The sequence below is a fragment of the Lampetra planeri genome, chromosome 66 (genome assembly GCF_965212315.1).
Source record: "Lampetra planeri chromosome 66, kcLamPlan1.2.h2, whole genome shotgun sequence".
Classification (NCBI taxonomy): Eukaryota; Metazoa; Chordata; class Hyperoartia; order Petromyzontiformes; family Petromyzontidae; genus Lampetra; species Lampetra planeri.
Window position 1 is genome coordinate 722,750 of NC_136172.1, and position 25,774 is coordinate 748,523.

The 25,774-nt window shown below is 51.3% G+C and overlaps 1 protein-coding gene across 1 annotated transcript in view; it reads left to right on the top strand.

The window, feature by feature from the left end:
- Positions 1-18,868, top strand: part of LOC144737266 (serine/threonine-protein kinase 25-like) — a 36,592-nt gene extending 17,724 nt beyond the window's left edge. Inside the window, exons 4-12 of the mRNA XM_078619985.1 lie at positions 108-164; positions 774-882; positions 3,367-3,521; positions 4,683-4,868; positions 6,127-6,260; positions 8,155-8,266; positions 11,343-11,417; positions 13,110-13,246; positions 17,305-18,868. Coding sequence (XP_078476111.1) covers positions 108-164; positions 774-882; positions 3,367-3,521; positions 4,683-4,868; positions 6,127-6,260; positions 8,155-8,266; positions 11,343-11,417; positions 13,110-13,246; positions 17,305-17,347 — 1,008 coding nt within the window. The 3' untranslated portion in view covers positions 17,348-18,868. The remainder of the gene's footprint in view (positions 1-107; positions 165-773; positions 883-3,366; positions 3,522-4,682; positions 4,869-6,126; positions 6,261-8,154; positions 8,267-11,342; positions 11,418-13,109; positions 13,247-17,304) is intronic.
- The last annotated feature ends 6,906 nt before the right edge of the window (positions 18,869-25,774 follow it).

The following is a 25,774-nucleotide window of genomic DNA, read 5'->3' on the forward strand; positions in this document are numbered from 1 at the left end:
AAGACAATGTTGACGATGCTGACGATGTTGATGACGACGATGTTGACGATGACGATGATGTTGACGATGTTGACGATGCATGTGTGTTGGTGTGTGTCTGTGTGCAGGACAGCAAGCTGTGGATCATCATGGAGTACTTGGGCGGTGGCTCTGCCCTTGACCTGGTAAGTTCGCGTGTTCCTGTGCGTGTGTGTGTGTGTCTGCGTGCGTGTGTCTGCGTGCGTGTGTCTGCGTGCGTGTGTCTGTGTGCGTGCGTGCGTCTTTGTACGTGTGTCTGTGTGCGTGCGTGTTCCTGTGTGTGCGTGCATCTTTGTGTTTAGGCGTGCATTTTTGCTGTGTGTATGTGTTTGCGTGGTTTGTGTGCTGTGTGTGTGTGTTTGCGTGTTGAGTGTGCGTGTTTGCGTGTTGAGTGTGCGTGTGTGTGTGCGTGCGTGTGTCAGCGGTGAGCGCGCTGGGTAGCGGTAGTGCAGTGCTTGGTGCGCTGCGCTGTGAACCCGACGACCCGAGTTCGATTCCTGCTCGCGGCCAACACCGGTGACGATTGCCTGAACCGGTCCTGGGCCTCCCCTAGGCCGACTCGGCCTCAAATGAGTACCCGGTGCCGTGTGTAAACACATCGCCACTGGGGAGACAAAGGCGGCCAGGCGTGGTCCTGGCAACCCCCACCCCCTCGTGTGCCGTGCCGGCCTTCATCGGTGCTACTCGCTAACCGCGCTTGCCCCAGCAATCTGTAAAGGCTACACGGGGCATCTTTATTTTTGTGACGTGCGTAGCTGCAGGCCGGCTCGCTGGAGGAGTACCACATCGCCACGATCCTCCGCGAGATACTCAAAGGGCTCGAGTACCTTCACTCGGAGAGGAAGATTCACAGGGACATCAAAGGTACCCCGTGGCAGACGGGGGAACCACAGCTTCACTCGGAGACCCATAGACTCACTCACACAGAAAGCCATAGACTCACTCACACAGAGAGCCATAGACTCACTCACACAGAGAGCCATAGACTCACTCACACAGAGAGCCATAGACTCACACAGAGAGCCATAGACTCACTCACACAGAGAGCCATAGACTCACTCACACAGAGAGCCATAGACTCACTCACACAGAGAGCCATAGACTCACTCACACAGAGAGCCATAGACTCACTCACACAGAGAGCCATAGACTCACTCACACAGAGAGCCATAGACTCACTCACACAGAGAGCCATAGACTCACTCACACAGAGAGCCATAGACTCACTCACACAGAGAGCCATAGACTCACTCACACAGAGAGCCATAGACTCACTCACAAAGAGAGCCATAGACTCACTCACAAAGAGAGCCATAGACTCACTCACACAGAGACCCACTCACACAGAGATCCATAGACTCACTCACACAGAGACCCACTCACACAGAGATCCATAGACTCACTCACACAGAGACCCATAGACTCACTCACACAGAGACCCATAGACTCACTCACACAGAGAGCCATAGACTCACTCACACAGAGAGCCAGACTCACTCACACAGAGAGCCATAGACTCACTCACACAGAGAGCCATAGACTCACTCACACAGAGAGCCATTGACTCACTCACACAGAGAGCCATAGACTCACTCACGCAGAGACCCATAGACTCACTCACGCAGAGATCCATAGACTCACTCACACAGAGACCCATAGACTCACTCACACAGAGACCCATAGACTCACTCACGCAGAGATCCATAGACTCAATCACGCAGAGAGCCATAGACTCAATCACACAGAGACCCATAGACTCACTCACACAGAGACCCATAGACTCACTCACACTGAGACTCACTCACACAGAGACCCATAGACTCACTCACACAGAGACCCATAGACTCACTCACACAGAGAGCCATAGACTCACTCACACTGAGACTCACTCACACAGAGAGCCATAGACTCACTCACACAGAGAGCCATAGACTCACTCACACAGAGAGCCATAGACTCACTCACACAGAGAGCCATAGACTCACTCACACAGAGAGCCATAGACTCACTCACACAGAGAGCCATAGACTCACTCACACAGAGACCCATAGACTCACTCACACAGAGAGCCATAGACTCACTCACACAGAGACCCATAGACTCACTCACGCAGAGACCCATAGACTCACTCACACAGAGACCCATAGACTCACTCACACAGACCCATAGACTCACTCACAGAGACCCATAGACTTGCTCACAGAGAGACCCGTAGACTCACTCACACAGAGACCCGTAGACTCACTCACACAGAGTCCCGTAGACTCACTCACACAGAGACCCGTAGACTCACTCACGCAGAGATCCATAGACTCAATCACGCAGAGAGCCATAGACTCAATCACGCAGAGAGCCATAGACTCAATCACACAGAGACCCATAGACTCACTCACACAGAGACCCATAGACTCACTCACACTGAGACTCACTCACACAGAGACCCATAGACTCACTCACACAGAGACCCATAGACTCACTCACACAGAGAGCCATAGACTCACTCACACAGAGAGCCATAGACTCACTCACACAGAGAGCCATAGACTCACTCACACAGAGAGCCATAGACTCACTCACACAGAGAGCCATAGACTCACTCACACAGAGAGCCATAGACTCACTCACACAGAGACCCATAGACTCACTCACACAGAGAGCCATAGACTCACTCACACAGAGAGCCATAGACTCACTCACACAGAGAGCCATAGACTCACTCACACAGAGAGCCATAGACTCACTCACACAGAGAGCCATAGACTCACTCACACAGAGAGCCATAGACTCACTCACACAGAGACCCATAGACTCACTCACGCAGAGACCCATAGACTCACTCACGCAGAGACCCATAGACTCACTCACGCAGAGACCCATAGACTCACTCACACAGACCCATAGACTCACTCACAGAGACCCGTAGACTCACTCACACAGAGACCCGTAGACTCACACAGAGACCCATAGACTCACTCACACAGAGACCCGTAGACTCACTCACATAGAGACCCACAGACTCACTCACACAGACCCATAGACTCACTCACACAGAGAGCCATAGACTCACTCACACAGAGACCCACAGGCTCACTGACACAGAGACCCATAGACTCACTCATAGAGACCCACAGACTCACTCACGGAGAGACCCATAGACTCACTCACATAGAGACCCACAGACTCACACAGAGACCCACAGACTCACTCGCACAGAGACCCATAGACTCACTGACACAGAAACCCACAGACTCACTCACGGAGAGACCCATAGACTCACTCACACAGAGACCCATAGACTCACTCACACAGAGACCCACAGTCTCCCCGCCCCGTGTCTCCGTGCCGCAGCTGCCAACGTGCTGCTGTCGGAGCAGGGCGACGTGAAGCTGGCCGACTTTGGGGTGGCCGGGCAGCTCACGGAGACGCAGGCCAAGCACACGTTCGTGGGCACGCCCTTCTGGATGGCCCCCGAGGTCATCAAGCAGGCGGCCTACGACGCCAAGGTGCTCACCCCCCCCCACCGCCCACTCGCTCACGTGGCCACCGCCCCGTTCCGCGTGTCGCTTCTCGTGTCGCCCCTCGTGTGTGTGTGGCACCCCTGTTCATGTGTCACCCTGTGCGTGGCACCACGTGTCATTCTGCATGTTATTCTGCATGTCACCCCACGTGTGTGTGACACACCGTGTGCCTCCTCCCCGTGTCTCGCCCGTGTCACTTGTGTGTCTCTCCGTGTCGCCCCTGTCTCCCCCGTGTCTCTCCCCCGTGTCTCCCCCGTGTCTCCCTCGTGTCTCCCCCGTGTCTCTCCCCCGTGTCTCTCCCCCGTGTCTCTCCCCCGTGTCTCCCCCGTGTCTCCCCCGTGTCTCCCCCGTGTCTCCCCCGTGTCTCTCCCCCGTGTCTCTCCCCCGTGTCTCCCCCGTGTCTCTCCCCCGTGTCTCCCCCGTGTCTCCCCCGTGTCTCCCCCGTGTCTCTCCCCCGTGTCTCTCCCCCGTGTCTCTCCCCCGTGTCTCTCCCCCGTGTCTCTCCCCCGTGTCTCCCCCGTGTCTCTCCCGTGTCTCCCCCGTGTCTCTCCCCCGTGTCTCTCCCCCGTGTCTCCCCCGTGTCTCCCCCGTGTCTCTCCCGTGTCTCCCCCGTGTCTCCCCCGTGTCTCCCCCGTGTCTCTCCCGTGTCTCCCCCGTGTCTCCCCCGTGTCTCACTGTGTCTCACTGTGTCTCCCCCGTGTCTCCCCCGTGTCTCACTGTGTCTCCCCCGTGTCTCCCCCGTGTCTCCCCCGTGTCTCACTGTGTCTCACTGTGTCTCCCCCGTGTCTCTCCCCCGTGTCTCTCCCCCGTGTCTCTCCCCCGTGTCTCCCCCGTGTCTCCCCCGTGTCTCCTCCGTGTCTCCCCCGTGTCTCTCTGTGTCTCCCCCGTGTCTCCCCCGTGTCTCCCCCGTGTCTCTCCCCCATGTCTCTCCCCCGTGTCTCCCCCGTGTCTCCCCCGTGTCTTCCCCTGTGTCTCCACATGTCACGCCTTGTCTCCCCTGTGTCTCCCCCCAACCCTCCCCCGTATGCCTCCCCACGTCCCACCCATCACCCCCCCCATACCACATCCTCATCCACGTCTGCCATCGCCTCCCCCCCCCCCGTGCCCCCCCCCCCCCGTGCCCCCCCCCCCCCCCGTGCCCCCCAGGCGGACATCTGGTCCCTGGGCATCACGGCGATCGAGCTGGCGCAGGGGGAGCCCCCGCACGCGGACCAGCACCCCATGAAGGTGCTCTTCGTGATCCCCACGTGCGAGCCGCCCACCCTGCAAGGCGGCTACAGCCGCGTGTTCAAGGACTTCACGCAGACCTGTCTCAACAAGGACCCGCAATACGTACGCGCACACGCACGCACGCTTACACACAGACAAAGACAAAGGTCCCCCGCGTGGCCTGAACAGACTGTTGGGGCAAGTGCTGTTAGCGAGCGCCTGCGACAGGCGGAACGGCACACGAGGGGGTGGGTGGGCCAGCACCAGCCAACGCAGCCTCGCCTGCCGGAGGAGCTCACCGATGGGACTTTGTCCAGATCTTTCAAGGATTTGTGAGCTCCTCACACAATCCAGCCTGCAGGTTAAACCCAGGATGGATCGTAGGCAGGCCAGCCTAAATGTTTCTCACCGGCGAAGATGCTCCATTAGGGGGGTCCACGTTTCGCAAGCGTAGAGAAGGGAGGGAATGACCGTGGCCGAGAAGACTCGAAGCTTCGTGCGGAGCGACAGACCAGGTAGATTCCACACAGCGTTACGCAACCGATGTAAAGATAATGCCGCTCGACTGATTCTGAGTGAGACCTCTGCTGTTGAACCGGAGCCGGTCATGAAGCACACTGCCCAGGTATGGGAAACTCTCCACTCTCTCCACAACTGCCCCATCACCAATGGGGAGGTGAGGGGGTGGAGTGTTTGATGGCGCAAAATCCCCATGCAGATACGTATAGATACAATGAAAAAGATCCCCCGTATAGCCTTAATGTACTGATGGAGAAAGTGCTGCATGTGTCTATCTCTGTGCGTCTGTCAGAGGTCACAAACGGGTTTTGATTCCTTACCCGTACCCGGCCGCACCAGGGTCGCAAACGGGTACCCGTACCCGGCCGTACCCGTACCTGGCCGGGTATTGGGTAGGGTACGGGTATCGGGTACCCGATTGCGACCTCTGGGATGAAGCCACGTTGCAGGCGCGGGTGGGTTGATTCTAGGAACTTGAATTGTGAGAAGAGACAAGACGTTGGGAAATGAGTGACAAACGGTGACTCACCATCTTGATACAGCTAATCTGGCTGTGACGGTCCCACCTGATGACGGAGACTTGTGTTGCCTCCGAAACGTCGTGATTTTTGTTTTTATTTTATTTTACTTTCTACGTGACTTTACCGAAAAAACCTAAGAAGGTGACTCACCAGTGACTCACGGTCTACCCGTACCCGGTCGCATCAGGGTCGCAAACGGCTACCCGTACCCGGCCGGGTACGGGTAGCCGGGTATCGGGTAGGGTACGGGTATCGGGTACCCGGTTGCGACCTCTTGCGTTTGTCTCTCTGTTCTTCTCCCACCGTCTCTGTGCCTCCACCTGTCCGTGTCCCCGTCTCAGCGGCCGTCTGCGAAGGAGCTCCTGCGTCACCGCTTCCTGGCACAGAAGGCGAAGCGCACGTCGTGCCTCACGGAGCTCATCGACCGCTACCGCCGCTGGAGACTCGAGAAACCCGACGACAGCTCCGATTCTGAGTGAGGGGTCACGCGGGGGTCACGCGGTGGTCACGCGGGGGTCACGCGGGGGGAGAGACGCGGGGGGGGAGACGCGGGGGGGAGAGACGCGGGGGGAGAGACGCGGGGGGGGAGACGCGGGGGGGGAGACGCGGGGGGAGAGACGCGGGGGGGGAGACGCGGGGGGGGAGACGCGGGGGGAGAGACGCGGGGGGAGAGACGCGGGGGGAGAGACGCGGGGGGAGAGACGCGGGGAGGGAGACGCGGGGGGAGAGACGCGGGGGGGGAGACGCGGGGGGAGAGACGCGGGGGGGGAGACGCGGGGGGGGGAGACGCGGGGGGAGAGACGCGGGGGGGGGAGACGCGGCGCGGGGGGGGAGACGCGGGGAGGGAGACGCGGGGGGAGAGACGCGGGGGGAGAGACGCGGGGGGGAGAGACGCGGGGAGGGAGACGCGGGGGGAGAGACGCGGGGGGAGAGACGCGGGGGGGGAGACGCGGGGGGAGAGACGCGGGGGGAGAGACGCGGGGGGGGAGACGCGGGGGGAGAGACGCGGGGAGGGAGACGCGGGGGGAGAGACGCGGGGGGAGAGACGCGGGGGGGGGAAACGCGGGGGGGGAGACGCGGGGGGGGAGACGCGGGGGGGGGAGACGCGGGGGGAGAGACGCGGGGGGGGAAACGCGGGGGGGGAGACGCGGGGGGGGAGATGTGCGGAGACACGCGGGGACGTGGAGGGGGAGACGTGTGAAGACGCGGAGACACGCGGGGACAATGGGGTGATAGTAGCAGGGATGCTTGTAATGATGATGGTGGTGGTGGTGATGATGATGGTGGTGGTGGTAGGGATGCTTGTAATGATGATGATGGTGGTGGTGGTAGGGATGCTTGTAATGATGATGATGGTGGTGGTGGTAGGGATGCTTGTAATGATGATGATGGTGGTGGTGGTAGGGATGCTTGTAATGATGATGATGGTGGTGGTGGTAGGGATGCTTGTAATGATGATGATGGTGGTGGTGGTAGGGATGCTTGTAATGATGATGATGGTGGTGGTGGTGGTAGGGATGCTTGTAATGATGATGGTGGTGGTGGTGGTAGGATGATTGTAATGATGATGGTGGTGGTGATGGTGGTGGTGGTGGTAGGGATGCTTGTAATGATGATGATGGTGGTGGTAGGGATGCTTGTAATGATGATGATGGTGGTGGTGGTGGTAGGGATGCTTGTAATGATGATGGTGGTGGTGGTGGTAGGATGATTGTAATGATGATGGTGGTGGTGGTGATGGTGGTGGTGATGGTAGGGATGCTTGTAATGATGATGGTGGTGGTGGTGGTAGGGATGATTGTAATGATGATGGTGGTGGCAGGATGATTGTAATGATGATGATGGTGGTGGTGGTGGTAGGGATGCTTGTAATGATGATGGTGGTGGTGGTGGTAGGGATGCTTGTAATGATGATGGTGGTGGTGGTGGTAGGATGATTGTAATGATGATGGTGGTGGTGGTGGTGGTAGGGATGCTTGTAATGATGATGGTGGTGGTGGTGGTAGGGATGATTGTAATGATGATGGTGGTGGCAGGATGATTGTAATGATGATGATGGTGGTGGTGATGGTGGTGGTGGTGGTGGTAGGATGATTGTAATGATGATGGTGGTGGTGGTGGCAGAGATGATTGTAATGATGGTGGTGGTGGTGGCAGAGATGATTGTAATGATGATGGTGGTGGTGGCAGGATGATTGTAATGATGATTGTAATGATGATGGTGGTGGTAGGGATCCTTGTAATGATGATTGTAATGATGATTGTAATGATGATGGTGGTGGTAGGGATGCTTGTAATGATGATTGTAATGATGATTGTAATGATGATTGTAATGATGATTGTAATGATGGTGGTGGTGGTGGTTGTAGGGATGATGAGGATCAGGCCGACGGCTGTGAGGCCGACAAGGCGGAGCCTCCCCACTGGGACGACACGGACGGCAGCGGCACCGAGAAGATCCTGCCGGCGGAAGACGCGCAGGTCCGCTCAGCCTGAAACACGCACGTGTGTGTGTGAATTAGTGTGTGTGTGAATTAGTGTGTGTATTAGTGTGTGTGTATTAGTGTGTGTGTGAATTAGTGTGTGTGTGTATTAGTGTGTGTATTAGTGTGTGTGTGAATTATTGTGTGTGTGAATTAGTGTGTGAATTAGTGTGTGTGTGAATTAGTGTGTGTATTAGTGTGTGTGTGAATTAGTGTGTGTGTGAATTGGTGTGTGTGTGAATTGGTGTGTGTGTGAATTAGTGTGTGTGTGAATTAGTGTGTGTGTGAATTCGTGTGTGTGAGAGAGTGAGAGAGAGGGTGGTTGTGTGTGAGAGAGAGTGTGAGATCAGCTCAATAACAACGGTCAGAGGCTGCTAGACTCTTGTGCAGCCCATGGGCTTGTAATTACCAACACGCTGTTCCAGCATCGGCACATCCAAGCAAGAACATCTGCTGGACTACATAGTGACGGAACAGCGGATGCTGACCCATGTCCTTGACACCAGGACCTACCGTGGAGCTGATCTGCCCACTGACCATCGACTTGTCATCTGTAAGATGCGCCTGCCATTCTTCCACTCTGGTGGTGGGTGGACACCCAGGACCCCATTCAAACCCACAGTGGCCTGGTCTCGGCTAGCTGATTAAAGTTGCAAGCGAGAATTTAATCATCGCTTGCAGCTGGGGTTGACATCGTCCCCCACTCCTGATGCCGAAGGGAAATGGGTGAGGTTTAGGACTGTGGCTCATGTAGCTGCAATGACTGCTTAGGGTACGCGGTCCAAACCTCCCCAGAGACCCTGGCTGACAGAGGAGGTGTTCAGGCTGGCTGAGAAAAAGCGACAGGCCCATTCTCATCGGCTACAGCATCCCACGTCAGAGTATGAGGAGGCTTACCGCAGCCTTCGCTCGGAGGTTCGGAGAGCCGTGAGGCGCTGCAAGGATGGTTGGTGGTCGTGCGTTGCTGAAGAGATGAAATCTGTCTCAGTGGCCTGCGATCACAAATTGCTCTTTAATTCCATAAAAAAGTAACCTGCAGCGCCACACCTATTACCATTGTGCACAGACTGCCCTACATGACATCATAACAACAGTCTGGGCCACTGGACAGGTTCTGCAAGATTTGAAGGATGCCCTGGTGGGGCCCCCGCTTTAAGAAGGGGGACCGCACAGACTGTAACAATTACAGGGGCATCTCACTCCTCAGTGTGCCGGGAAAGGTCCTGGCAAGGATTATTCAACATCACCTGAGGAGAGGCTTGCGGAGCCCAATGCGGTTTCAGGAAAGGGCGGTCCTGCACAGATGCCATATTTTCCGTCCGTCTGCTACAGCAGAGGTGTAGGGAATTCCGACAAGACCTACATCTCTGCTTTATTGACCTGGTCAAGGCCTATGATTCCATCCGTAGGCCTGGGCTCTGAGTTGTTCTTCGTGCTTTCGGAGTCCCTGACCCTCTGCTCATGATGGTGAGCGGGCCTGGGTAAAACTACGTGGCCGGGAGTCGGAGCCATTCCCTGTTCACCTTGGCGTGCGACAAGGATGTCCTCTGGCTCCCACATTATTTAACATCTATTTCGACCACATAGTTCGTGAAGCCTTCGATGGCTGTACTGGAGGAATAACCATCTGGTACAGATACAATGGGAGGTTGATCGATGCCCAGGTGTGGTCAAGGGATGGCTCCCTATTGGTCAACCATGTTATGTATGCCGATGATCTGGTGATTGCTGCTCACTCAGAGGAGGAGTTGGAGGCGCTGCTGCTGAACCTGGAGCATGCCACTAAGAGGTGGGGCCTTACCATCAGTTCCACCAAAACTAAGCACCTGCCTGGGTATTTTGTACCATCAGACACTCCACCCCCACAATTCCCAATTGGCAATAGGGCAGTTGTGGGGAGAGTGGAGAGTTTCCCATACCTGGGCAGTGTGCTCATGACCGGTTCTGGTTTGACAGCAGAGGTCTCACTCCGAATCAGTCGAGCGGCATTATCTTTTCATCGGCTGCGTAACGCTGTGTGGAAGCTACCTGGTCTATCGCTCCGCACGAAGCTTCAGGTTTTTATTCTTTGGGTCTTTTGGTAAAGTCACGTAGATAGGTGCAAAGAAAATAACAAAAAACTACGACGTTTCGATCGCAACACAAGCGGTCCTATCTACGTGACTTTGCCAAAAGACCCAAAGAATATAAATTCCTGCAGTTATAAAAGCTTTAAGTCGAGCGGCATTATCTTTACATCGGCTGCGTGACGCTGTGTGGAAGCTACCTGGTCTGTCGCTCTGCACGAAGCTTCAGGTCTTCTCGGCCACAGTCATTCCCTCCATTCTCTACGCTTGCGAAACGTGGACGCATCTTCGCCGGTTAGAAACATTTAGGCTGGCCTGCCTATGATCCATCCGGGGTTTAACCTGCAGGCTGGATTGTGTGAGGAGCTCACAAATCCTTGAAAGATCTGGACAAAGTCCCATCGTTGAGCTCCTCCGGCTGGCTGGGTCATGTCGCCCGCACGACCAGCCACCGCATGCCTAAACAGCTTCGGTTTGGCTGCATAGAGGGGGCTAAACGGGCATGGCAGGGACTAGAGAAGAGAGATGGAGTGATGTGGTACAGGAGGACGTGGAGCTGAGTGGACTTGCCGATGACCGGTACCAGCGGTGTCAAGATCGGCCTCTGTGGAGGAGGCTCGTGAAGGACGCTACTGGGCAGTTGGAGGCAGTCACTCTCCAACAACAACGGAGGGCGGAGGAGCGACGCTCACAACAACGAGCTGAGTGTTGGGCGGCTTACACGCAGCAAGTTGGCACAGTAGGGGGCACAGGTGGTGCATCGGCCAGTTATCTCAGTCAGTCGACCCATGGCACCTGCCTGGGGTCTGTCCTGTGACCTCCTGCCAGCGGGCGTTCGACACTTCACGTGGCCTTAAAGTGCACATAGCCTGGCACAGGTGACGTGGCGACATCACCGCCACGTAGTGGCGAATGGCGGTTGTTGTTGTTGTTGTGTGTGACGTGCTCGCCCTAACAGTCTGTTAAAGCTCCACGGTTGACCTTTGTCTTCTCTGCGTGATTATTCAGCCTGAAGAGAAACCGGTGGTACGGCAACCAAAGTCTGAGAGTTTGTACAGCCTGCTCACCCCGCTATTCACACAGGTGAGACACGGCCACCGTGACCCCACCAACACGGCCACTGTGACCCCACCAACACGGCCACTGTGACCCCCCAACATGGCCACTGTGACCCCACCAACACGGCCACTGTGACCTCACCAACATGGCCACTGTGAACTCACCAACACGGCCACTGTGACCCCCCAACATGGCCACTGTGACCCCACCAACACGGCCACTGTGACCCCACCAACACGGCCACTGTGACCCCCCAACATGGCCACTGTGACCTCACCAACACGGCCACTGTGACCCCACCAACACGGCCACTGTGACCCCCCAACATGGCCACTGTGACCTCACCAACACGCCCACTGTGACCCCACCTACACGGCCACTGTGAACTCACCAACATGGCCACTGTGACCCCACCAACACGGCCACTGTGACCCCCCAACACGGCCACTGTGACCTCACCAACACGGCCACTGTGACCCCACCTACACGGCCACTGTGAACTCACCAACATGGCCACTGTGACCCCACCAACACGGCCACTGTGACCCCACCAACACGGCCACTGTGACCCCACCAACACGGCCACTGTGACCCCACCAACACGGCCACTGTGACCCCACCAACACGGCCACTGTGAACTCACCAACACGGCCACTGTGACCCCACCAACACGGCCACTGACCCCACCAACACGGCCACTGTGACCCCCCAACATGGCCACTGTGACCCCCCAACACGGCCACTGTGACCCCCCAACATGGCCACTGTGACCTCACCAACACGGCCACTGTGACCCCACCAACACGGCCACTGTGAACTGACCAACATGGCCACTGTGAACCCACCAAACACGGCCACTGTGAACCCACCAACATGTGCACGTGTGTGTGTGTGTGTGTGCGTGCGTGTCAGTGTGTGTGTGTACGTGTAGGAGCGGTAGTGTAGTGGTTAGTGATACGCTGCGCTACGAACGCAGCCACCCGAGTTCGATACCCGCTCATGACCAACATCAGCGAGGATTATCTGAACCGGTTCTGGGCCTCCCCTAGGTCGACTCAAATGAGTAGCTGGTGTAGCGATGTGCAGTAAACATCGCCCCTGGGGAGACAAAGGCGGCCGGGCGTGGTGCTGGCCACCTACTCCCTCGTGTGCCGTGCCGGCCTTCATAGGTGCTCGCTAACAGCACTTGCCTCTACAGTCTGTTAATAAGGCTATATGGGGGATATTTGTTTTTGTAGGTGCGTGTGTGCGTGTGTGTGGTGCGTGTGTGTGCGTGTGTGGTGCGTGTGTGTGTGCGTGCGTGTGTAAGTGCGTAATGTGTGTGTGGTGTGTGTGTGTGTGCGTATGTGGAACGTGTGTGTGGTGCATGTGTACGTATGTAATGTGTGTGTGTGGTGTGTGTGCGTGTGTGTAATGTGTGGCGTGTGTGTGTAATGTGTGTAGTGTGTGTGGTGCGTGTGTGCGTGTGTTTAATGTGTGTGTGTAGTGTGTGTGGTGCGTGTGTGCGTGTGTTTAATGTGTGTGTGATGTGTGTGTGTGTAATGTGTGTAGTGTGTCTGGTGCGTGTGTGTGTGTAATGTGTGTCTGGTGTGTGTGTTTAATGTGTGTCTGGTGCGTGTGTGTGTGTAATGTGTGTAGTGTGTCTGGTGCGTGTGTGCGTGTGTTTAATGTGTGTGTGGTGTGTGTGTAATGTCTGTGTGGTGTGTGTGTGTGTAGCTGAGAGACCGGAGGGCGCGCACGGGCGAGGCTGTGGGGGCCCTGGAGGAGCTCCTCGTGGCGTTCTCCCTCGCCGAGGAGGCGTCCCCCGGGATCGCCGACCGCCTCGTGTCGGCCATCGTGTCCCGCGTGCACAGGTACACACACACAGGTACACACACACGTACACACACACACACGTACACACACACACACAGGTACACACACACACGTACACTACACACACATACACACACACACAGGTACACACACACACAGGCACACACACACACAGGTACACACACACACGTACACACACAGGTACACACACACACACACAGGTACACACACACACACGTACACACACAAACACACGTACACACCCACACGTACACACACACACACGTACACACACACACACACAGGTACACACACACACGTACACACGTACACACACACACACGTACACACACACACACGTACACACACAAACACACGTACACACCCACACGTACACACACACACACGTACACACACACACACACAGGTACACACACACACGTACACACGTACACACACACACACGTACACACACACACACGTACACACACACACAGGTACACACACACAGGTACACACACGTACACACACACACACAAGGACACACACACACAGGTACACACACACACACAGGTACACACACACACACAGGTACACACACACAGGTACACACACACAGGTACACACACACACAGGTACACACACACACACAGGTACACACACACACACAGGTACACACACACACACAGGTACACACACACACAGGTACACACACACAGGTACACACACAGGTACACACACACACAGGTACACACACACACACACAGGTACACACACACACAGGTACACACACACACACACAGGTACACACACACACACACAGGTACACACACACAGGTACACACACAGATACACACACACACACAGGTACACACACACACAGGTACACACACACACAGGTACACACACACACAGGTACACACACACACACACAGGTACACACACACACACACAGGTACACACACACAGGTACACACACAGATACACACACACACAGGTACACACACACACAGGTACACACACACACGGACACACACGTTCACACGCACGGATATACACATATGCACGTACACACGTCCAAGTGTACACGCACACACGCATGCAGGGACACACGTAAACACACACCAATATACGTGCACACACATATACGTACACATATGCATGGACGCACGCATGTACACATACACATGTACACGTGCACACGTACGCACGGACAAACGCACGTACACACGCACGCGTGTACACATGTATGTGTGTGTTGGCACAGTAGGGGGCACAGGTGGTGCATCAGTCAGCCATCTCAGTCAGTCGACCCGTGGCACCTGCTGGGTCTGCCCCGTGACCTCCTGCCAGCGGGCGTTCGGCACCTAGCCTGGCACAAGCGCCGTGGTGATGTTACCGCCCCTGAGAGAGGGATGGCGGTTGTTGTGTGAGTGGAGTGGTAGTGTAGTGGTTAGCACCACGCTGCGCTATGAACCTGGCGACCTCGGTTCGATTCCCACTCATCGCCAACACCACTGACGATTATCTGAACCGGTCCTGGGCTTCCTCTAGGTCGACTCAGCCTCACATTAGTACCTGATGCGGTGTGTAGTAAACATCGCCACTGGGGAGACAAAGGTGGCCGGGCGTGGTGCTGGCCACCCACCCCCTCGTGTGCCGTGCCGGCCTTCATAGGTGCTACTCGCTAACAGCACTTGCCCCTACAGGCTATACGGGGGATCTTTGTCTTTGTAGGTGTGTGTGTGTGTGTGTAGGCACACTCACTCCTACACACACAACAAGTTATGTTAGCGAGCACTCTCACACACATACACACACACACTCATACACACACACTCATACACACACTCACTCATACACACACTCACTCATACACACACTCACACACATACACTCACTCATACACACAACAACCGCCATTCGCCACTATGTGGCGGTGACGTCACCACGACGCTTGTGCCAGGCCATACACACACACACTCATACACACACTCACTCACACACACACTCATACACAAAGATAAAAGACAAAGATCCCCCGTGTAGCCTTAACAGACTGTAGGGGCAAGTGCTGTTAGCGAGCACCTATGAAGGCCGGCACGGTACACGAGGGGGTGGGTGGCCAGCACCACGCCCGGCCGCCTTTGTCTCCCCAGTGGCGATGTTTACTACACACCGCTACACCAGGTACTCATTTGAGGCTGAGTCGACACACACTCACTCATACACACACACTCATACACACACACACACTCACTCATACATACACACTCTCTCATACACTCACTCATATACACACACTCCCTCATACACACACACTCACTCACACACTCACTCACACACTCACTCATATACACACACTCACTCACTCATACATACACACACACTCATACACACACACACTCACTCATATACACACACACACACTCACACACACTCTCATACACACACACTCACTCACTCATACATACACACTCACTCATACACACACACACTCACTCATATACACACACACACATTCACACACACTCTCATACACACACACTCACTCACTCATACACACACACTCACTCATATACACACACACTCACACACACTCTCATACACACACACTCACTCACTCATACATACACACTCACTCATACACACACACTCACTCATATACACACACACACACTCACACACACTCTCATACACACACACTCACTCACTCATACATACACACGCACTCATACACACACACACTCACACACACTCTCATACACACACACACACTCACTCATACATACACACTCACTCATATACACACACACACTCACACACACACTCTCATACACACACACACACACACACTCACTCACACACTCACTCACACACTCACTCATATACACACACTCACTCACTCATACATACACACTCACTCATACATACACACTCACTCATATACACACTCACTCATATACACACTCTCTCATACACACACACTCACTCATATACACACACACACACTCACACACACTCTCATACACACACACTCACTCACTCATACATACACACTCACTCATATACACACTCACTCATATACACACTCACTCATACACACACACTCACTCATATACACACTCACTCATACACACACACTCACTCATATACACACTCTCTCATACACACACACTCTCTCATACACACACACACACACTCACTCAATACACACACACACACTCTCTCATACACACACACTCACTCATACACACTCACACACACTCACTCATACACACACACACACTCTCTCATACACACACACTCACTCATACACACACACTCTCTCATACACACACACACACACTCATATACACACTCACTCATATACACACTCTCTCATACACACACACTCTCTCATACACACACACACACACTCACTCATACACACACACACACTCTCTCATACACACACACTCACTCATACACACTCACACACACTCATATACACACTCACTCATACACACACACTCTCTCATACACACACACACTCATACACACACTCTCTCATACACACACACTCTCTCATACACACACACACACACTCATATACACACTCTCATACACACACACTCACTCATATACACACACACACACTCACTCATACACACACACACACTCTCTCATACACACACACTCTCTCATACACACACACTCTCTCATACACACACACACACACTCATATACACACTCTCTCATACACACACACTCACTCATACACACTCACACACACTCATATACACACTCTCTCATACACACACACTCACTCATATACACACTCTCTCATACACACACACTCACTCATACACACTCACACACTCATATACACACTCTCTCATACACACACACTCATACACATTCTCTCATACACACACTCACACACAAACACTCACTCATACACACATTCACACACATACTCACTCATACACACATTCACACACACTCTCTCATACACACATTAACACACACACTCACTCATACACACATTAACACACACTCACTCACACACACACTCACACACACCCACTAACTCGCTCACTTTTTCTGTCCGCAGTTTTTCCACCAGCGAGCTCCCCCAGGTGACCTCTGCCACCTGAAGGTCACCGTGGTCAAGAGGTCGCGACCTGCTGCCCTTCCCTCGTCGCTCCATCACCGCCATCCACCACCCTCATCGCCTCTTCACCCCTCGTGTACCACCGCTGTGTCTACCCCGTGGTGATGGTGACGTAGCCACCCCCCGTGTACCCCTGCTGTGTCTACCCCCGCGGTGTGTGGCGTGTGTACCCCGTGGTGATGGTGATGGTGATGGTTCACGCCGAGAGACGGAGAGAGGAACATGTTGGGGTATGTTGGGTAGGAACATCATCACCAATATCATCACCACGTGGTAGAAACATCATCACCACGTGGTAGAAACATCATCATCAATATCATCACCACGTGGTAGAAACATCATCACCACGTGGTAGAAACATCACCATCATCATCAGGTGGCAGGGACATCGTCATCATCACCACGTGGCAGGGACATCACCACACTGATGATCACCTTTATGATGACGATGTCTCTATCCCACGGTGTATCCCACATCCCCCCCCCAACTGCCTCTCAGTGCAATCATCACCGTGGTCTCTCTGCGCCGCTGTACGGCAGCAGCAGCAGCAGCAGCGGCGGCGGCTTTTGGATAAAGCGTCGAACGAAGGTGGTGGTCGGCGGATCGGCATCGCGCGGCGCTTTCGAAGGCGCTTCTGCGGCCGTCTGGAACGCTCTCTTCCTATATGAGGCAGCCCACTGGGAGCTACAATGCACTTTTTAAATTGTCATTTAGATTAAAAACTACTTTCTTTTAGAGCTGCTGTTTGTGTTTGGTTTGTTATCCCCCCCCTCCCCACGCACCTTCGATTAGCAACGGCTGGCTACTCACTGTGCAAAAAAGTTCAACATACATATGAGTATGGGTCTCTCTGGGTCTCTGTGGGTTTCTAAGGTTATGTGTGAGTCTGTGGGTCTCTCTGGGTCTCTGTGGGTCTCTTCCTTCTGATATTAGGAAGCTACTGGGAGCTGCAATGCACTTTTAAATTATCATCCAGATTGACAAACTAAGTTCTCTAGAACTGCTTCTTGTTGTTGCATAGTTTGTTGTCCTTCCCCAGCCCCGTGCCTCCATGCTGCCATTGCAACGACGATTATGCGGTTGCAGGCGACCGGGTTCTGCAACCGATTTAGTTGCACGCAACTGATTTGGTTGCACGCAACCGATCTTCTTGCGCCCAACAGAGACAAATAACCGCTTCGGTTGCAGGCGACCGATTTAGTTGCACGCAACGGATCGTTTTTTGCGCGCAACGAGAGTCAACCAATTTGGTTGCGGGCGACTGAGTTGCAAGCAACTGATTTAGTTTTCCACGCGAGCCGATTTTGGTTGGACGCAACCGATTTTACTTGCACGCAACCGGATTTAGTTGCACGCAACTGATCGGGTTGCGATGTTGACGACGACGACTATGATGATGTTCCTATCACCGAGTTGGCGTCGTCTGCGTGTGTTTTTACACCAACTCGCTTCTGTGTATTTGTAACGCCCAATAATAATAAAAACCTACATCGCTTCCCTTAACGTGCGTGTGCCTGTGTGTACGTGTTTGTGTGTGCCTGTGTGTGTGTGCCTGTGTGTATGCCTGTGCGTGCCTGCATGTGTGTGTGTGTGCCTGTGCGTGCCTGTGCGTGTGTGCCTGCCTGTGGTGGTGGTGGCTGTGGTGGTTGAACAGTGTGGAGGTGGTTGTGGTGGTTGTTGAACACCGTTGTGTTGTGACTTCTCTGTTCACAAGGGTTCTGGTCAACTAGTCAATGAAATTACTTGATAGCAGCAGCAATGGGCTCTCCTTTGTCTCCTGTGATTGCGAATTTGTCCATGGAAGATTTTGAAGCAAAAGCTTCAAGCACACTAACCCCCTCTGCTTGGTTTAGATATGTGGATGACACATTGGTGGTCTGGCCACACGGCAAAGATACACTTAACACATCTATAAATCGTCTCAACTCATAAAACCCATCCATCCAGTTCATCATGGTGGCCAAAATGGTGAATTAACTTTACCAAAGTAAAATGCACAACTGACGCCTACTCTGAATGCAGTCACACTACCATCACCCTGCACAGACATCCTCTCTCATAAATCGGGTTAAGAAAGTGTCAGATGGTGATCGTTTGAGAAGTGAAATTAAACATGTTAAAGAAGTGCTGCAATTGATTGGTTACAATGATGCACAAATCAACAGAACATTGAATGCCAAAACCAAATCAAATAACACGAGCGTTGAAACTGACCAAGTAAATGTATCGATTTAAAGCTTTCGTGACTGCAGGGATTCATCTTCTTGGTTCTTTCGGTAAAGTCACGTAGAAGGGAAGTAATAAAATAATAAAAATAAAACACAATAAAATAATTCTCACGACGTTTCGGCAAGCAGCCGTCTTCACCTGCAGACGGCTGCTTGCGTTGTAGCCGAAACGTCGTGAGAATTATTTTATTGTGTTTTATTTTTATAATTGTATTACTTCCCTTCTACGTGACTTTACCGAAAGAACCAAGAAGACAAGTAAATGTAGCTATTAGAATATCATACGTTGCAGGAGTAACCGACAATCTTGCCAGATTCTTGGGGAAATCTAAACATCCGAGTCGATTTGGCACGGTACATAAAATACAGAAACTAATATCGGGTACGAAAGATGTATTATTATCAAAGCTATCAGAAGAAGGTGTGTTACCGGATCCATTTGTTCTTGTGGCAAGCGCTGTGTTGGGCAAACAGGACGAATGCTCAGCACGAGACGAAAAGAACAGCAAATAAATATGAAATACTCCCTAAATACAACTGTCGGCAAAGGCAGAACACCCGGGCCAACCAGGACACTCAATTGATTTTGATAACCCTGAAGTTCTGTGCAAAACTAGTGGCCAAGGCTAATCAGAGAATCTATCGGAAATTGAGAGAAATAAAACAAAATTAACCCGTAAAAACAAAGTTTTTCACTATAAATCCTTTATATGCGTGGCATCGGTTTTATTTTATTATTCATTTCTGTTTTTTCTTGAGTAAGAGTTTCATTTTTATCACATTGGTATTTTAAAGTAAATATGAAATTTTTTTTTTCCTAAAAAGTGGAAAATTTTGGAAAAAAATTTTCACGAAAATAAATAGTCACGTACAAGGAGTCTGTGTGCAAAATGTTAGCTCGATTGGATCACGGGAAGAGGGTTAAAAAACGACCGAAAGATTTTGCACGGTCGTAAGCACGCAAGCAAGCAAGCAAGTGAACTTAATATAAAGGATTTAATAATCTTTAACCGTTCGGATGGCCACGGGTAAAGTGCTGCTTGGAAGTTAATCGTCAAGTAAAACATCGTCTAAACGCATACCGATACAGGTCACCATGCATCACTGGAGATTAGGGGCCGTCCATAAATGACGTCACGCACCTGGGGGGGGGGGGGGGTGAGACATTTGTGACGATGTATGACAAGGGGGGGGGGGGGTTGAGAAATGTGACGTCACATCAAAATGCGCAACTTTAAATGAATATAGACAACACGTTCTACTTAATTAAATAGACTTTTTAATAAATGTTTTCTCCTACATCAGAGTGCAGCGCCACATTCAATAAGCACTACAATGACAATAGTTTAAAGCGATTTGAAGCATGTTTTTTTGGGGGGGGGGGCAGAGCTTTGTGACGTCATATTTGAGGGGGGAGGGTCTGACTTTTTGTGACGCCATGTGACGAGGAGGGGGGGGCAAAAATCGTCCAAAATCACGTGACGTCATTTGTGCACGTCCCCTTACCTGTGCGCATACAATCCATTGTGATTTATATGCATTCACTAACGCCCCCTCAAATTTCGATTTAAAGCTTTCGTGACTGCAGGGATTCATCTTCTTGGTTTTTTCGGTAAAGTCACGTAGAAGGGAAGTAATAAAATAATAAAAATAAAACATAATAAAATAATATAAAATAAAACATAATAAAATATTATATTATTTTATTATGTTTTATTTTTATTATTTTATTACTTCCCTTCTACGTGACTTTACCGAAAAAACCAAGAAGATTAACGCCCCCTCCTTCACACGTGACGGGCTCACAGCTGACGTCATCACATCTACGCTTCTATTTCAGGAACGAAACAGGAGGATTTCTCCACAAATCTGGCTCTTCCCCTGATGATGGCAGTTGTCATTACTGGCGAAACGTCGGACTATGATTGTAAATGTTGTGGATTTGCTCCAACACACGTGTGTGCTGTACTAGTGCAGTGAGTCACTCGGAGACACGAGTTAGGAGACGTTTATTCTACACAACATAACACCGTTACACACGTCACTACAATATGTCTGTCTCTTAGACACCGTTACACACGTCACTGCAATATGTCTGTCTCTTACACACCGTTACACACGTCACTACAATATGTCTGTCTCTTACACACCGTTACACACGTCACTACAATATGTCTGTCTCTTGCACACCGTTACACACGTCACTACAATATGTCTGTCTCTTACACACCGTCACACACGTCACTACAATATGTCTGTCTCTTACACACCGTTACACACGTCACTGCAATATGTCTGTCTCTTACACACCGTCACACACGTCACTGCAATATGTCTGTCTCTTACACACCGTTACACACGTCACTACAATATGTCTGTCTCTTACACACCGTTACACACGTCACTACAATATGTCTGTCTCTTACACACCGTTACACACGTCACTGCAATATGTCTGTCTCTTACACACCGTTACACACGTCACTACAATATGTCTGTCTCTTACACACCGTTACACACGTCACTACAATATGCCTGTCTCTTACACACCGTTACACACGTCACTACAATATGTCTGTCTCTTACACACCGTTAGACACGTCACTACAATATGTCTGTCTCTTACACACCGTTACACACGTCACTGCAATATGTCTGTCTCTTACACACCGTTACACACGTCACTACAATATGTCTGTCTCTTACACACCGTTAGACACGTCACTACAATATGTCTGTCTCTTACACACCGTCACACACGTCACTACAATATGTCTGTCTCTTACACACCGTTACACACGTCCCTACAATATGTCTGTCTCTTACACACCGTCACACACGTCACTACAATATGTCTGTCTCTTACACACCGTTAGACACGTCACTACAATATGTCTGTCTCTTACACACCGTCACACACGTCACTGCAATATGTCTGTCTCTTACACACCGTTACACACGTCACTGCAATATGTCTGTCTCTTACACACCGTTACACACGTCACTACAATATGTCTGTCTCTTACACACCGTTACACACGTCACTGCAATATGTCTGTCTCTTACACACCGTTACACACGTCACTGCAATATGTCTGTCTCTTACACACCGTTACACACGTCACTGCAATATGTCTGTCTCTTACACACCGTTACACACGTCACTACAATATGTCTGTCTCTTACACACCGTTACACACGTCACTGCAATATGTCTGTCTCTTACACACCGTTACACACGTCACTGCAATATGTCTGTCTCTTACACACCGTTACACACGACACTACAATATGTCTGTCACTTACACACCGTTACACACGTCACTACAATATGTCTGTCTCTTACACACCGTTACACACAGACTACAATATGTCTGTCTCTTACACACCGTTACACACGTCACTACAATATGTCTGTCTCTTACACACCGTTACACACGTCACTACAATATGTCTGTCTCTTACACACCGTTACACACGTCACTACAATATGTCTGTCTCTTGCACACCGTTACACACGTCACTACAATATGTCTGTCTCTTACACACCGTTACACACAGACTACAATATGTCTGTCTCTTACACACCGTTACACACGTCACTACAATATGCCTGTCTCTTACACACCGTTACACACGTCACTACAATATGTCTGTCTCTTACACACCGTTACACACGTCACTACAATATGTCTGTCTCTTACACACCGTTACACACGTCACTACAATATGTCTGTCTCTTACACACCGTTACACACGTCACTACAATATGCCTGTCTCTTACACACCGTTACACACGTCACTACAATATGTCTGTCTCTTACACACCGTTACACACGTCACTACAATATGTCTGTCTCTTACACACCGTTACACACGTCACTACAATATGTCTGTCTCTTACACACCGTTACACACGTCACTACAATATGTCTGTCTCTTACACACCGTTACACACGTCACTACAATATGTCTGTCTCTTACACACCGTTACACACGTCACTGCAATATGTCTGTCTCTTACACACCGTTACACACGTCACTACAATATGTCTGTCTCTTACACACCGTTACACACGTCACTACAATATGCCTGTCTCTTACACACCGTTACACACGTCACTACAATATGTCTGTCTCTTACACACCGTTAGACACGTCACTACAATATGTCTGTCTCTTACACACCGTTACACACGTCACTGCAATATGTCTGTCTCTTACACACCGTTACACACGTCACTACAATATGTCTGTCTCTTACACACCGTTAGACACGTCACTACAATATGTCTGTCTCTTACACACCGTCACACACGTCACTACAATATGTCTGTCTCTTACACACCGTTACACACGTCCCTACAATATGTCTGTCTCTTACACACCGTCACACACGTCACTACAATATGTCTGTCTCTTACACACCGTTAGACACGTCACTACAATATGTCTGTCTCTTACACACCGTCACACACGTCACTGCAATATGTCTGTCTCTTACACACCGTTACACACGTCACTGCAATATGTCTGTCTCTTACACACCGTTACACACGTCACTACAATATGTCTGTCTCTTACACACCGTTACACACGTCACTGCAATATGTCTGTCTCTTACACACCGTTACACACGTCACTGCAATATGTCTGTCTCTTACACACCGTTACACACGTCACTGCAATATGTCTGTCTCTTACACACCGTTACACACGTCACTACAATATGTCTGTCTCTTACACACCGTTACACACGTCACTGCAATATGTCTGTCTCTTACACACCGTTACACACGTCACTGCAATATGTCTGTCTCTTACACACCGTTACACACGACACTACAATATGTCTGTCACTTACACACCGTTACACACGTCACTACAATATGTCTGTCTCTTACACACCGTTACACACAGACTACAATATGTCTGTCTCTTACACACCGTTACACACGTCACTACAATATGTCTGTCTCTTACACACCGTTACACACGTCACTACAATATGTCTGTCTCTTACACACCGTTACACACGTCACTACAATATGTCTGTCTCTTGCACACCGTTACACACGTCACTACAATATGTCTGTCTCTTACACACCGTTACACACAGACTACAATATGTCTGTCTCTTACACACCGTTACACACGTCACTACAATATGCCTGTCTCTTACACACCGTTACACACGTCACTACAATATGTCTGTCTCTTACACACCGTTACACACGTCACTACAATATGTCTGTCTCTTACACACCGTTACACACGTCACTACAATATGTCTGTCTCTTACACACCGTTACACACGTCACTACAATATGCCTGTCTCTTACACACCGTTACACACGTCACTACAATATGTCTGTCTCTTACACACCGTTACACACGTCACTACAATATGTCTGTCTCTTACACACCGTTACACACGTCACTACAATATGTCTGTCTCTTACACACCGTTACACACGTCACTACAATATGTCTGTCTCTTACACACCGTTACACACGTCACTACAATATGTCTGTCTCTTACACACCGTTACACACGTCACTACAATATGTCTGTCTCTTGCACACCGTTACACACGTCACTACAATATGTCTGTCTCTTACACACCGTTACACACGTCACTACAATATGTCTGTCTCTTACACACCGTTACACACGTCACTACAATATGTCTGTCTCTTACACACCGTTACACACGTCACTACAATATGTCTGTCTCTTACACACCGTTACACACGTCACTACAATATGTCTGTCTCTTACACACCGTTACACACGTCACTACAATATGTCTGTCTCTTACACACCGTTACACACGTCACTACAATATGTCTGTCTCTTGCACACCGTTACACACGTCACTACAATATGTCTGTCTCTTACACACCGTTACACACGTCACTACAATATGTCTGTCTCTTACACACCGTTACACACGTCACTACAATATGTCTGTCTCTTACACACCGTTACACACGTCACTACAATTTGTCTGTCTCTTACACACCGTTACACACGTCACTACAATATGCCTGTCTCTTACACACCGGTACACACGTCACTACAATTTGTCTGTCTCTTACACACCGTTACACACATCACTACAATATGTCTGTCTCTTACACACCGTTACACACGTCACTACAATATGTCTGTCTCTTA